Source organism: Trachypithecus francoisi, unplaced genomic scaffold (assembly GCF_009764315.1).
Source record: "Trachypithecus francoisi isolate TF-2019V2 unplaced genomic scaffold, Tfra_2.0 Lachesis_group5, whole genome shotgun sequence".
Taxonomy (NCBI): domain Eukaryota; kingdom Metazoa; phylum Chordata; class Mammalia; order Primates; family Cercopithecidae; genus Trachypithecus; species Trachypithecus francoisi.
The window spans coordinates 39243161-39258442 of NW_022681470.1; the positions used below are offsets into that span (position 1 = coordinate 39243161).

Here is a 15282-nt window from a genome sequence, read left to right on the forward strand (position 1 = left end):
CTTGTTTTAAAACATCCACCTAGAAAATGGCCAAACCAGGTCTCAAACACAGTCAGGCTCCTCGTTTTCTTAATCACTAACCCATAATGTCTCCCGGGGCCTGGACCAGGAGGAATTCTAACTTCACCCACACCCTTGAGAAAGTGCAGCTTTCTGGCTTCCTTGAACCCCCTTCCTCGCTTCTGCCTTCTCAGAATCTGGACTGCTTTCATCCTCTTTGCATTCTTTCTGACTTCTCCATGTTCTTTCTCAGCCTTCTCTATCTCTCTTTTTCTCCTTCTCCTATGCCTCCCTCTCTTGGCCTCCTCTGTCCCCTGCCCTCCCTGTCCCCAGTTGAGTGCCAGCCTCTCCTGGAAACATCGCTGGCTTCTGCTGTCATAAAGATGTTGCCACACACTCCTGAGTGAATCTGTAGGTCAGTGAGGGTGGGGAGATGGTGTCCAGGTGTGGCCTAATGACCACGTTGCTGGTTTCCAAGCACTGGTGAAGGACGGCCTGTACTGGAATCACCAGTGCTGGGAGAGGAGTGTGATTCATCATGCAGATTCCTGGGCTCCAGTCCATTAGGGTCAGGGTGAAACTTGGTAATCTGTGCTTTTTAAAAAGCCCCAAGATGACTGTGATGGGTAGCAATGCCCCACTTTACTGTTGGGACTTATGCCCCCTAGAGACTATCCCTGAGGGGTAAGCCAGAGAGCAACCAAGTATCCACAGGCATACCTGGAGGGTTGTCTCAGGTCAGGTAGAGGCCATGTGTAAAGGTTGTGCAACATCAGTTGGTAAGTTTGACCACTTGCTCCATCCCCATCCTAGGTGTCAGTGGTACATCTGGCTCAATAGCAACAACTCCCTGCTCCTGCTACTTTTGGACACGCAGAGTGACGTTAAGTCTTCATAGGGAGAATGTGGTGAGTAGAAACATGTTGAAAAGGTTTCTTAGGGGCACAAATATGAAAAAAAAAAAAACAAGTGTTAGAAAAAACACTGGTTTATGCAAAAAGGTCTGTGTCTCTGGCTGAGAAGTTATAATTACGCCAAGTGTTCCACATCTTTTCATTCTGCAACTCTGTGCCCAAAGACAAAGGAGTCAAGATTTGAACTCTCATATCATAGACTCTTCATCTTGTTACTAAGAATGATCACATATGCCCTGATTCTGCAGCTGGAGTGAGCTCTCTTCTTTAATTGCATAGCTCTGGTCATTTTTTCCACTCATTTGGCACTTAGCACTTAGCAAACAGTGACCCGGCATTGTTTGTATGTATCTGTTCTGTCTTCATAACTAGATTATAAAGCCTTTTATGGTAGAGACTACATGATAATTTGATAGTTTACTCACTTATTCATCCATCAAACATTTATTGAGCACCTCCAGGCATGGAGCTAGATACTAAAGAAGCAAAGATGACAAGACATCATCTCTGACTTTACAGACATCTCCATAAATAAACAGTTATGAAATGGCATAACCAGCACCATGATACAGATATGTACAAGTATTCTCCCTGGCTGGGAGGAGGCAGTGCTTAAGCTGAACCTTGAAGGAAAAAGGAAGAAGAGGAGTTCTCCAGATATAGATGGTGTAGAGGATAGAAAGAGGATTCCAGGTTGAACTAGAAGCTTCTGATAAGCCTGGGACAATGGCACATACGGGAAGGGACTGGAAATGAGACCAGGCCAAAGCATAAGGCTCCTTGAAGCTTATTCTAAAGGCATGGATTTTATCTACAAGGCCATGAGATTCCACTGGATAACTTAAATTAGTCAATATCATGATTAGCTCTCAATTCCCAAAGCTCATCTATCTGTTATTTGGAAAGGAACAGATGAGTATTCGAACCTGATTAGACATGTTTCAATAACTCAGAGTTGGTGATACCTGAACACGGGCAGTGGGTGGAGATGGAGTGGAAAGAACTGCCTGGAAAGCTTGCTTGTTGTAGACTTAAAGTGTTTATTTATTTATTCTTATTTATTTACTTATTCTGTTTTCTGTTGCCATAATAGAATATCACAGACTGGGTAATTTATAAAGAACAAAAACTTATTTGACTCACAGCTCTGGAGGCTTGGAACTCCAAGAGCATGGCACCAGCATCTGGTGAGTGAGGGGCATCACAGAAGGCATCACATGGTGAGTGAGTGCATGAGAGAGAGAGAGAGGAAATTGCGCAGAACTCATTCTGTTTATGAGGGACCCACTAAGTATCCACTCCTGTGATAATGGCATTAATCCATTCTTGAGAGCGGAACCCTCATTACCTAATTACCCCTTAAACCCCTTAAAGGTCCTACCTACCTTTTAATACTGTCACTATGGCAATATTACATTCCAGCATGAGTCTTGGAGTCGGTATTCAAATCACAGTGAAACTGCCTTTGAAAAAATTATGACAGTGAGAGAAATCTAACCTAACTGACTCCATCTTGCATCTAGACTCACAGGCTGACTGTCCTTGCTCATTCCTGGGTATAGGCCAAGCTAACTGTGAGAGGAATTTAGTTTATAGTGTGACTTTGAAGCAAGAAAGATAACAGTCCCTCCCTAAAACTGACTTCCTCCTTGTTTGGAGACTGAAACTACCTTTGTTTTTCTTGTTGTTTTTTTGTTTGTTTGTTTGTTTGTTTGAGACAGAGTCTCACTCTATAGCCCAGGCTAGACTGCAGTAGTGCAATCTCTGCTCACTGCAACCTCCACCTCCTGGGTTCAGGTGATTCTCCTGCCTCAGCCTCCTGAGTAGCTGGGATTACAGGCATGCACCATCATGCTCAGCTAATTTTTGTACTTTTAGTAGAGACGGGGTTTCACCATGTTGGCCAGGCTGGTCTTGAACTCTGGATCTTAAGTAATTCACCTACCATGGCCTCCCCAAGTGTTGGGATTACAGGCGTAAGCCACTGTACCCAGCCTGAAACTACCTTTGTAAGACTAATGAAAGGCCACAAGATTAGGTGATCATGGCTCTCTGCAGCCTTGACCTCCTGGGCTAAAGGGATCCTCCTGCCTCAGCCTCCAGAATAGCTGAGGCTACAGGTGCACACCACTACACCCAGCTAATTTTAAAATAATTTTTTTGTTTTTTTATTGGGTAGAGATGAGGTCTCACCATGTTGCCCAGGTTGGTCTCGAACTCCTGGGCTCAAGCAATCCTCCCACCTCAGCTTCCCAAAATGCTGGAATTATAGGCATGAGTCACTGTGTCTAGCCAAATTTCTGGTGTTTATAAGTTACAAGTTTATGGTATTTTGTTCTAGTAGCCTGAACAGACTAGTACAGGAGTGAGGTAAGGAAGGTAGTGATGTGGTCAAGGGTTAGTGGGAGGAGAGGCAAGAGGGGGACCCTCTAAACATAGTCTCTGAGAATGGCAGCTGCCCAAGCATTATGCTGGAGAATATGCTTACTTCATTGTTTGTCAACGGTTAGCTGATTACCAATGAACCAGAGCAGAAGATCAGATGGAAACTATGACACCCACCCCACCATAGGTTTGGGCCTCCTCCAAAACCATTTCCTTTCTGTATGTGGATTCAGTGGGCTGGATAGAGAATATAAGTAACCTCAGGAGGCTCCCTCCACATTCTAGAGCCTGAGGTGGCCCTGAGTGAATGGTCATTCCTGAGCCTTTTGCTTCTGCCTTTGATCAGACCTACTTTCAGTTCAATGGGAGGCTTTGAGGGTCATCTGTACCCAGGGCTGTCTTTCTTCTTCTATGGACTTTATCATGCACAACTTGTCTCCAGAGCCTTGATATGCAATGCCCCTGTCCAGTATCCACCACGCCATCCCTGGAGCAAAGGAAGATGGGCAAGGCTATGGCAAATATACTACATTGGGTTGCTGAAGATACTGAGTGCCTGCATTTTAGTAGCCCAAGAATTGCACAGCATTCCTAGACAGTTTGTACTTATCAGCAAGATGTATCATCAGAGAAACTTTATGTTCCGCAAACAGTGGCAGCATCTCACTCTCTATATGACTTTCTTGCTGAGTGGGTGTGTAGACATGGTGAGCCAGAACCTGCTGCCTAAGAGATGTGCTGCTCTGGAGCAAGGTGCCCAAGCTCTGGGCATGTTCATATTTCTGCCCCTGATGGTGTCTCACCTGCAGGACACAGAAGGAGTGGAGCTTCAGTCTCACGTGCTGCTCACCCAGGCCATGTTCCTGCTGACTCTGGTGGTGACCGCAGAGCTATGGGCTCGCAACATGCTGCTGCTCAGGATCATGAAGGCCTTTTTGTATATGATCACAGGCTCTTGGCTGATGCACATAGGCTTTATGCTGTTCAAACCAATCTCTGGCTATCAATGGATGGATGATGACAGAAATGACATTATGTTTGTCACCACCTTCTTCTGCTGGCATGTGATCTTCAGTGCCGTTTTGATGATCTGGATCTATGGCTTCTCCTTTTGGTGGTATTGCTACATTTTTGTTAAGGCCTGAACCTGGATGTGCCACAATTGGTTCTCGTTGCTTGCATACTCCAGGACATCTGCATGAGAAGTTGTGGGAGATGGAGCTGCCAGAGAGAAGAATCCTGCATCCTTCTTTCAGAGGTGTCTCATCCTGAGGCATCAGACTTCTCTGGGACAGGCATACCCTCCTTCCCCTTCTGGTTTCTCTCAGTCTCATTTCCTGAGCAGGGTGCAGAGGACAGGAGAATGAAACAAGGCATGCAACTGTGACCCTCACTCTTAGATCCCCAAGTATTTCCTTCCCCTCCCCTCTCTCCTCAATTCCAGCAACAGCAATCTGTGTGCCCTGCACATCTCTGCATCCCTCATTCTCCTCCCATGAGGACATGAAAATAAATTCATGATATCCTGCCTTTGGGCCTTTTTATAAATATCCTTCACCCAGCACATAGAATTCCTACCACTAGTCATATTTAGTACATAATAATCTACCCATTACAATAACCACCTCTTCATTCTTTCTTGTTCTGGACCTCTTCAACTCTCATATTGAAGAGACTGTTTTTGACTCTACAAAAGCCCTAGAATGTTCTTGAGGTCTTTCCTTTGATTACTTTGTGATTTATCAAATGAAACATCGAACCCTTGAAGGTAACTTCTTCCGCAGGATTTTTTGTTTTTGTTTTTGTTTAGACAGGGTCTCACTCAATTGTCCAGTTGGAGTGCAGTGATGCAATCACCACTCACTGCAGCCTCAATCTCCTGGGCTCAAGCAATTCTCCCCTCTCAGCCTCCCAGGTAGCTGGGTCTGCAGGTGCAAACCATCATGCCATGCCCAGCTAATTTTTTATTTTTGTAGAAATGAGTTTTCCCTACATTGTCCTGGCTGGTCTCGAACTCCTGGGCTCAAGTGATCTGCCTGCCGCTACCTCCCAAAATGCTGGGATTACAGATGTGAGCCACCATGCCCGGCCCTCTGCAGGGTTTAATAGAGCAAAGCAACACCCTGCATGTAGTGAGAGCTCAGAGGCTCGTCTGTTTCCAGACTTTCTTCAGCCCAGTCTCCCCATGTGTAGAGTCTGGAAAATTCTTCTTCCAGGCCTTTCAGCCCATTGCTCTGTACATATCTTATTGATTCCCAAGCAGTAGACTCTTCTGGAACCACTCCTTTCTGGTTCTCATGTATAATAAAGTTCAATGGCTTGTTTATGCTGCATATTTTTCTTTTTAATCCTCACAAATGTCTTATCAGAGAGGTTTAGAGCTGAGTAATCTGAAACTCAAAAGGGTTAAGAAAGTGGCTTAAGGTAGCTAGATATTTAACTATGTCACATGATGCTTTTGCTGGGTGTCAAGGAGGGTAGAACTCCAAATAGAGTTAAATTATTGGGGACTTGCAAAGAGTGCCTTCATGCCTCCCCTTCTGCTTCTCCCCTGCTTTTTTTTTTTTTTTTTTTTTTTTTTTTTTGAGGCAGAGTCTCCCCAGGCTGGAGTGCAGTGGCACAGTCTTGGCTCATTGCAACCTCTGCCTCCTGGGTTCAAGCGATTCTCCTGCCTCAGCCTCCCAATGTAGCTGGGATTACACACTCCCGCCACCATGCCTGGCTAATTTTTGTATTTTTGGTAGAGGTGGGGTTTCACCATGTTGGACAGGCTGGTCTTGAACTCCTGACCTCGTGATCCACCCACTTCGACCTCCCAAAGTGCTGGGATTACAGGCATGAGCCACTGTGCCCAGCCACTCCTCTGCTTTCTCCAGGACATGAAGAATCTGTCAAGCTTCCCTCACTCCTGACAAAACTAAAGCATCCAGTTAGGACAGAGGAGGGTTAGAGCAGGGACTCTTGAGGGTGAGAGCAGGGACATCCTTCTTGTTTCCTTTTTTTTTTCTAGTTCCTAGAGCAAAATGCATCCTTTGGTTCTGGCCCTACTCTTCCTTTTTAATTTTCTCAGTCAAAAGCGAAGGTGCAGCAGGAATGAGTTGTTTGGTTGTCAGGGACCTTCACCACCTGGTTTTGGGGGTTGGTGGGCATTCTCAGTTATTGTGGGGGTGGAGGGTGCTTCCCAATGTCATAGAGAGGTGGGGACTCAGCTGTTATGCCCAGACTGTTTATTCCCCAAAGAAGACCACCAGAGTCCGGAGTCAAAGCTAAGCGGCAAGGATCTTTACTGCAAGTTCGAACTTGGTCCCTCCATTCCACAGCGTACAAGAGGGCCTCGAACAATGCATGCGCTTGCTTTTTATAGCTCGAGGTAAACAGGACTTGTCAGGTTACAGAGGAACAAGGCATTTCTCTAGGTTACAGCATTACAATTGGTTTACATTTTAAGTTATGCTTTTAGCAGCCTTCTTATTGGTTCCTGCGCTTTTACAACCGGTTGTAACCTTATCGGAGCTTCTCCAGGTGTTGTTTTTCTTCTAAAGTTGAGATATATGGAGGAATGTGTTTGTGTCGGGCCCAGGAAGTGGAGGCATATGGGGGGATGTGATGTGTCGGGCTCAAGGCTGTGATGTGTTTGTGTCGGGCCCAGGAAGTGGAGGCATATGGGGGGATGTGATGTGTCGGGCTCAAGGCTGTGATGTATGGAGGAATGTGTTCTTTCACAGCCACGTCTCAGAATGTGGGATGGCATGCGTGTGCTGGATGTTCCGCATGTGACCAGCAGGCAGCTTCCACAGAAAGCTGACACTTGCCTCGTTGGAACGATCAGGCAACAACGTTGCTCCCCGCTGGAGATGAACAGCGGTCCCTGGTGTGGAAATAAAATATGCCTCAGGTGCAGTTCAGCTTCCATGCTTCTCTCTGGTCCTGGGGACCAGTGGAGCTCTGCAGCATCCCCTGTAGGTTCTGCCCTTTTCCTGGTTGTCACCTCTGGCTCCCAGCCCCTTGCTTCTCCCCTACAACCTTGGATATATTTGCCTTGGCCAAGCCTTGCAGCTCCTTCTTCCTCTAGCTTTGTTGAACCTCCTCTAGTACCCTTGAGGCTGAGGGGGCAGGGAATCTGCTCCTCTGTACATGCTTTCCCATTGATATGGTAAAGTGGGTTTCTACTTCACTCAGTCCTCCCCCTGACTTTTTTCTTTCTTTTTTTTTTTAGACAGGGTTTTGCTGTATCACCCAGGCTGAAATGCAGTGGCACCATCTCAGCTCACTGTAGCCTCGACCTCCTGGCTCAAGCAGTTCTCCTGCCTCAGCTCCTACACAACCCACAAGTCACCCCCAGTAGCTGGGATTACAGATGGCACCACTACACCCAGCGAATTTTTTTTTCTTTTTGATTTTTGTAAAGACTGGGTCTTGTCATGTTGCCTAGGCTGGTCCCAAACTCCTGGGCTCAAGTGATCTTCCAGCCTTGGCCTCCCAAAGTGCTATGAGCCACCACGCCTGGCGACACCTCCCCTTTTTGATATTAAGAGCATATTTTAGATTTTTTAACCTAAAATTGACTTCTTGTTTTTTGCTATTATAATCTGACCTCATCTTGATGCAGTATCTTTGACTAAATAGAGGAAAAGTCATCTGTAAGGGTTGGGAAGCAAAACCCAAATATTAGTATTTCAAGATATTATTTCTCCACAAAGATGAAAGTTGAAGAAATACCAAAACCACGTGTTAACCCTTAGACCCGTTCTATTTTGAGTACTTTTGAAGCCTTGTTAAATATCAACAAATTCATCTCTTGTAGTAAATGATTGCCTCTAAATGTTATATCTTACAACATGTGTCTTCCAGGTAAAATAGTATTAGCAGGGGCCTGCAAAGCCACAAAGAATTATAGTTAAGGCCAGATACGATGGTGGAATAAGCAGATCTACTATTTGGATGATAAGGGCCTTTCTGTACTGCTTATGTAACAGCAGGTGTGAGCACTCTGACAGTGATCCTAATTACTTTGGAAAGTAAAACGAACTGAAGATTATGTTGGGGGAAAAACAAAAACAAAACCTTCAAATTACAGAGTGCAGTTTTGAAAAGAAAAGTGTAATGTTCAACACCATGCACCAGAGGGCACCATATTTACATGAGCCTGGAAAGGGCACTTGCTCTCCATTTGGTATTGAATGACCCATTTAAACGAAGTGATAGAGGGATAAAGAGAAGAGCAGTAAAAGTAGATAAGTATTGTCCAAGCACCCAGTAAATATCATGTGGTTCTTCTTCCCGTTAAACTTAGATGCATATGACTCAGCACAGAATTCAGTTAACATAGAGATATGTATGTATATCTCAAAAACCTTTTGGTCACTCACTCTCTGACTATCTGTTTTATTTGGAGTGAAAATTTATTGTGTGAGTCTTGGAGGGACTGTCTCCCACTACGGATGCCAGAGGGGACCAGACAGTCTCTCTCTTGGCCCTGGCAGTAAGGACATGGATACCCTGTCCTAGACTCAGCAATCAGACCCTCCACCCAGAACTTTTCTTTATGTATATACATTTATATTTATAAATTTATATTTAATTATATATAATGTATATTTAATTTTTAAAATTAAATATATGATATATGCATTTAATTTTTATTTTATTTATCTATTTATTTATTTATTTTCTTTTTGAGGCGGAGTCTCGCTCTGTCGCCCGGACTGGAGTGCAGTGGCCAGATCTCAGCTCACTGCAAGCTCCGCCTCCCGGGTTTACGCCATTCTCCTGCCTCAGCCTCCCGAGTAGCTGGGACTACAGGCGCCCGCCACCTCGCCCGGCTAGTTTTTTTTTGTATTTTTAGTAGAGACGGGGTTTCACCGTGTTAGTCAGGATGGTCTCGATCTCCTGACCTTGTGATCCGCCCGTCTTGGCCTCCCAAAGTGCTGGGATTACAGGCTTGAGCCACCGCACCCGGCCTATCTATTTATTTTTTGAGATGGAGTCTTGCTCTGTCGCCCAGGCTGGAGTGCAGTGGCACAATCTCAGCTCACTGCAAGCTCCGCCTCCAGGGTTCATGCCATTCTCCTGCCTCAGCCTCCCAAGTAGCTGGGACTACAGGTGTCCGCCGCCACGCCTGCTAATTTTTTGCATTTTTAGTAGAGATGGGGTTTCACCGTGTTAGCCAGGATGGTGTCGATCTCCTGACCTTGTGATCCACCCCCCTCGGGCTCCCAAAGTGCTGGGATTACAGGTGTGAGCCACCGCGCCTGGCCTGCATTTAATTTTTAAAATTAAATATATAATATATAATTAAATATAGAACATATACACATTTAATTTTAAAAATCATTTTTTAATAGAGGTGGGGGTCTTACTATGTTGCCCAGGCTGGTCTCAAACTCCTGGACTCAAGTGATCCACCAGCCTCAGCCTCCCAAAATGCTGAGATTACAGGCATGAGTTACCATGACCAGCCCAAAACTTTTCATCTTGAAGGAAGACTCAGAAGCTCAGGAGCAATGCGAGGTTATGCACGGCAGTGCCTATGACAACAAACACTCAATAGTGGTGGTGCTAGCAGTAGTGGCACAGTGGGGATAACCACAGATGCTGAAAAAGATGTGTTGTAGTTGAAATTGGCTCTGATTTCTACTGGAGGTCGTGTTAACCATCAAAAACAAAATAAGAGTAGTTATCATAATAGGCAGTTGAGCCTGTGAGGATATCTGAATGATCTAACCCATAGATTCTTTGTGGTGGTTATTGGTCATGGGGTTCCTTTAAAAAATGTGTGGTTGGCCGGGCGCGGTGGCTCAAGCCTGTAATCCCAGCACTTTGGGAGGCCGAGACGGGCGGATCACGAGGTCAGGAGATCGAGACCATCCTGCTAATATGGTGAAACCCCGTCTCTACTAAAAATACAAAAACTAGCCGGGCGAGGTGGTGGGCGCCTGTAGTCCCAGCTGCTTGGGAGGCTGAGGCAGGAGAATGGCGGAAACCCAGGAGGCGGAGCTTGCAGTGAGCTGAGATCTGGCCACTGTACTCCAGTCCGGGCGACAGAGCGAGACTCCGCCCCAAAAAAAAAAAAAAAAAAAAAAAAAATGTGTGGTCATTCAATAAGATTCTACTGGAGAGTATAAGCTCTGTGATGGCAAGGATTTTAGACTGTTTATTCAGTGATTCATCCCAAACACCTAGAACAGTTTGTGTCACATAGACATGCCCAATAAATATTTGTTGAATGAATGAATGAATGAACAGGAGCTTAAAATGAGCCACCGTGGCAGAGAATCAGGCCCCTCATCCAATTTTCAGCCCTGAGTCAGACCTAGAAGCTCTGAAATGAAAAAAGCATTTTACCCGTTAGGAAGAATCTTGCAATATTTTACAAGTGTTTACTGTGAATATTCTTCCTAATCTTTGCCAAAGAGACCTGCTGTCATTTCCAGGGTAACTGTGCACCTGGGAAAAGGAGATGCCCAGAGTTTTGCATACCAGATCAGATCTAGTAAATGTCAGATCTGAGATGTGAATGCAGCTTTATTTCATTTAGAAACCACTTTTTTTGTTGTTGTTGTTGAGACACAGTCTCGTTCTGTTGCCTGGGCTGGAGTGCAGTGGCACCATCTCAGCTCAGTGCAACCTCTGCCTTCCAGATTCAAGCAATTCTTGTACCTCAGCCTTCTGTGTAGCTGGGATTACAGGTGTGCACCACCATACCTGGCTAATTTTGTTGTATTTTTAGGAAAGAAGGGGCTTCCCCATATTGGCCAGTCTGGTCTCGAAATCCTGTCCTCAACTGATCCACCCACCTTGGCCTCCCAAAGTGCTGGGATTATAGATGTGAGCCACTGCATCTGGCCCCAATATTTTCTATATTTGCCTGATGATAATAATTATCTGGGGCACTTGGAAAATATACAGACTCCTGAGCTCCAGCCCTTCTCAATCAGAATTGCCAGGGGAAGGTCCTGGCAGTTTAGGTTTTTAACAACAACCCTATCTGTGGGGAAAAGAAAGAGAGATCAGACTGTTACTGTGTCTATATAGAAAGAAGTAGACATAGGAGACTCCATTTTGTTCTGTATTTGAGATGCTGTTAATCTGTGACCCTACCCCTGTTATGCCCAGACCGTTTATTCCCCAAAGAAGACCACCAGAGTCCAGAGTCAAAGCCAAGCGGCAAGGATCTTTACTGCAAGTTCGAACTTGGTCCCTCTGCTCCACAGCATACAAGAGGGCCCCGAAAGATGCATGTGAAGGAGATCAAATGAAAAGACTAAAAGGCAGAAATGAAGTCCACAGGCAAACAGCCCGGGCGGCGCCCTGAGCCTAGTTAAAGATCGACCCCAGAGCTAACCGATTAGGTTATCTACAGATTCCAGACGTTGTAAGGACAAGCGTTGTGAAAGTCCCTGTCCTGCTCTGTTCTGTTCTAATTACCAGTGTCTGCCATATATCTCAGTCCTGGGCCCAGTACAAACACATTCCTCTATTTGTCCCAACTTCCTGAGCCCAACACAAACACATCCCCCCATATATCTCAGAAACACCACCTAGAGAGCCCCCGATAAGGTCACAACCGTTTGTAGTTTTACTAATGCGTGGGAACAAATAAAAAACTGTTAAATGTATAACTTAAAATATTAACCAATTGTGATGCTGCGACCAAAAGAATTCCTTTGTTCCTCTGTAACCTTACATATCCTGTATACATCGGGCTATAAAAAGCGGGCACATGCATCGTTCGGAGCCCCCTTGTATGTTGTGGAACAGAGGGACCAAGTTCGAACTTGCAGTAAAGATCCTTGCCGCTTGGCTTTGACTCTGGACTCTGGTGGTCTTCTTTGGGGAATAAACGGTCTGGGCATAACACATGTGCTCGCTTTTTATAGCCCAATGTAAACAGGATATGTAAGGTTACAGAGAAACAAGGGAATTCTTTGGGTTACAGCATTACAATTGGTTAACATTTTAAGTTATACATTTAGCAGTTTTTTTATTGGTTCCCGCGCTTTCAGTAAAACCACTCCACAAAGGGTTGTGACCTTATCGGGGACCCTCCAGGTGGTGTTTTTCTAAAGTTGAGACAAATGGAGGAATGTTTGCACTGGGCCCAGGAAGTTGAGACAAATGGAAGAATGTTTGCACTGGGCCCAGGAAGTTGAGACAAATGGAGGAATGTTTGCACTGGGCCCAGGAAGTTGAGACAAATGGAGGAATGTTTGCACTGGGCCCAGGACTGAGATATATGGAGGAATGTGTTTGTACTGGGCCCAGGACTGAGATATATGTTTGATTTCTTACACCCCCAACCTTGTCCTTGCAAGAGACGTGCTGTGTTGACTCAAGGCTTAATGGATTTTGGGCTGTGCAGGGTGTGCTTTGTTAAACAAGTGCCTGAAGGCAGCTTGCTGGCTAAAAGTCATCACCATTCTCTTAATCTCAAGTACCCAGGGACACGCACACTGCCAAAGGTCGCAGGGACCTCTGCCTAGGAAAGCTAGGTATTGCTCAAGGTTTCTCCCCATGTGATAGTCTGAAATATGGCCTCGTGGGAAGGGAAAGACCTGATCGTCCCCCAGCCCGACACCCGTGAAGGGTCTGTGCTGAGGAGGACCAGTACAAGACGAAAGAAGGCCTTTTGGCGGATGTTGGCCCAGCACTTTGGGAGGCCGAGACGGGCGGATCACAAGGTCAGGAGATCGAGACCATCCTGGCTAACATGGTGAAACCCCGTCTCTACTAAAAAATACAAAAAACTAGCCGGGCGACATGGCGGGCGCCTGTAGTCCCAGCTGCTTGGGAGGCTGAGGCAGGAGAATGGCGTGAACCCAGGAGGCGGAGCTTGCAGTGAGCTGAGACCGGCCACTGCACTCCAGCCTGGCGGCAGAGCGAGACTCCGTCTCAAAAAAAAAAAAAAAAAAAAAAAAAAAGAAAAGCATCTGTCTCCTGCCCGTCCCTGGGCAATGGAACATCTCGGTGTAAAACCCGATTGTATGCTTTGTTTACTGAAAAAGGAGAAAACCGCCTTAGGGCAAAAGGTGGGACTTGCTGAAACAATGCTTCTAAAAGGTTTATGGAGATATTTGCATATGCATATCAAGGCACAGCATTTTCCTTTGAACTTATTCATGTCACAGAGATCTTTATCCGTATGTCTTACTGCTAATTTTCTCCCTACAATGATCCTATTGTCCTGCCACTCCCTTATCTTTAAGATGGTAAAGATAATTATCAATAAATACTAAGGGAACTCAGAGACTGGTGCTGGCGTGGGTCCTCTGTATGCGGAGTGCCGGTCCCCTGGGCCCACTTTTTCTTTCTCTATACTTTGTCTCTGTGTCTCATTTCTTTTCTCAAGTTTCTTTTCTCCACCTAACGAGAAACGCCCACAGGTGTGGAGGGGTAAGCCACCCCTTCAGATAACTCTTATTACCACACATTTGGGAGACATCTGGTGCCCTTTTCTTTTGGGAACTAGAAGGTTATGAAAGGGTCAGGGATCTAACCATTATACATTTCAAGTTTTAGCCAGTGATACTGGCTTTTCCTCTTTACTGATTTTAGAGTAACCCCATTTGGTTGTTAATGGCTCCAATAGCCCTTTTAAGCAGTGGGAAAGATGGTGGGGCAGCAGTTAGGACTCAAGAGTAGGTGCACACAGCTTGATTGAAAACATGCTGAAAGCATTCTGTCTTAAGGAATGTGAGCATATGTTACTACTGTATATGCCATTATTTTAGGAGGAGACCATGACTCTATTTATTTTGCAAAAGAGGTGATAATTCATGGAATTATCCTAAACCTAAACTGCCAGGACTTTCCACTGGCAATTCTGATTGAGAAGGGGTGGAGTTCAGGAATCTGTATATTTTCCAAGTGCCCCAGATAATTATTATCATCAGGCAATACGATGATATGTAGAATCCATACGCATTGTATGGAATCCGACATTGTAGAACCATGCAGTGCTTCACACTGAACTCTTAAGATGTGTGCATGTTAAACTGACTAATGAATAAGGTAACTGATAACAGACTGAAGAAGTATGGTAAGCTACAAACTCATCTTGCAATACATAAAACATCAAGATGTAAAGCAAGAATCTCTTCTCACTAAAATCACTGTAGAATACAGTATTTGGTCTTTATATATTCTAAAGAAAGTATAGCACTTTTTCAAATGTAAGTGATATTTTATTGATGATTCATTATTAACAATAATCCTTCCAGTTTTCAGTTTTCCCCCCACCCCACATGGGAAGGCCTTTTGGACATTATATAAGCTTCCCTATAATCCCAAGACTTTCAAATTCTTTAAACCCTCTCTGGTTGAAGAATTCTATTCTCAGTAATTCTTGGCTAAATTTTGAAGGGTTATAGGGCTTTTAGTCTTTCATCTTAATATTTACTTCCTATTAGGGAAGAACAGGAGAAATGAAGAGTTGTTTAATGAGAAAACCAAGTGCCTGAAGAGCCTTCAGAGAAAGGGAATTTAAGCCTCTTGGAAGCTGATGTTTTAATTTTAATTTTTTAAAGATGAGGTTTCACTCTGTTGCCCAAGCTGAAGTTCAGTGGTGTGATCATAAACTCCTGGGCTCAAGCAATGGAGGTTGATGTTTTAAATGGGCAGAATATCCAGGAGATACTGCTTATTAAAATTACATCAAATGTAATCATTTACAAGACCCTTAGGAGCTGAGTTTAGCAAATGCAAACGTCACCTTAGCATGGGAGAGGTTGGAACAGACAAGAGATCTTGGGCACAATTATAAAGAACTTGTCCAATAAAATAGTATGAACTAAAGGCTTAAATATAGGAGGAGTCTTGTATGTCCAAGGGGATTCAGCAGATTAGGTAAGATAAAGACTTATCTTCAGATTAAAGCCTACACCAGAAGTAAGTAGGTCACGCCAGATAGAATCTGGAACCCCTTAGAGAAGGCATCATTACCTGTTCACAATGGATAAAGTTCTGTTGACTGGGGGATAATTCT

The 15282-nt window shown here is 44.7% G+C and overlaps 1 protein-coding gene across 1 annotated transcript; it reads left to right on the plus strand.

Moving 5' to 3' along the window:
* The first annotated feature begins 3661 nt into the window (after positions 1-3661).
* Positions 3662-4475, plus strand: LOC117075447 (transmembrane epididymal protein 1-like). Its single transcript, XM_033197827.1, has one exon. It carries the CDS (start codon positions 3662-3664, stop codon positions 4442-4444), a length of 783 nt encoding a protein of 260 aa, XP_033053718.1. The 3' UTR covers positions 4445-4475.
* The last annotated feature ends 10807 nt before the right edge of the window (positions 4476-15282 follow it).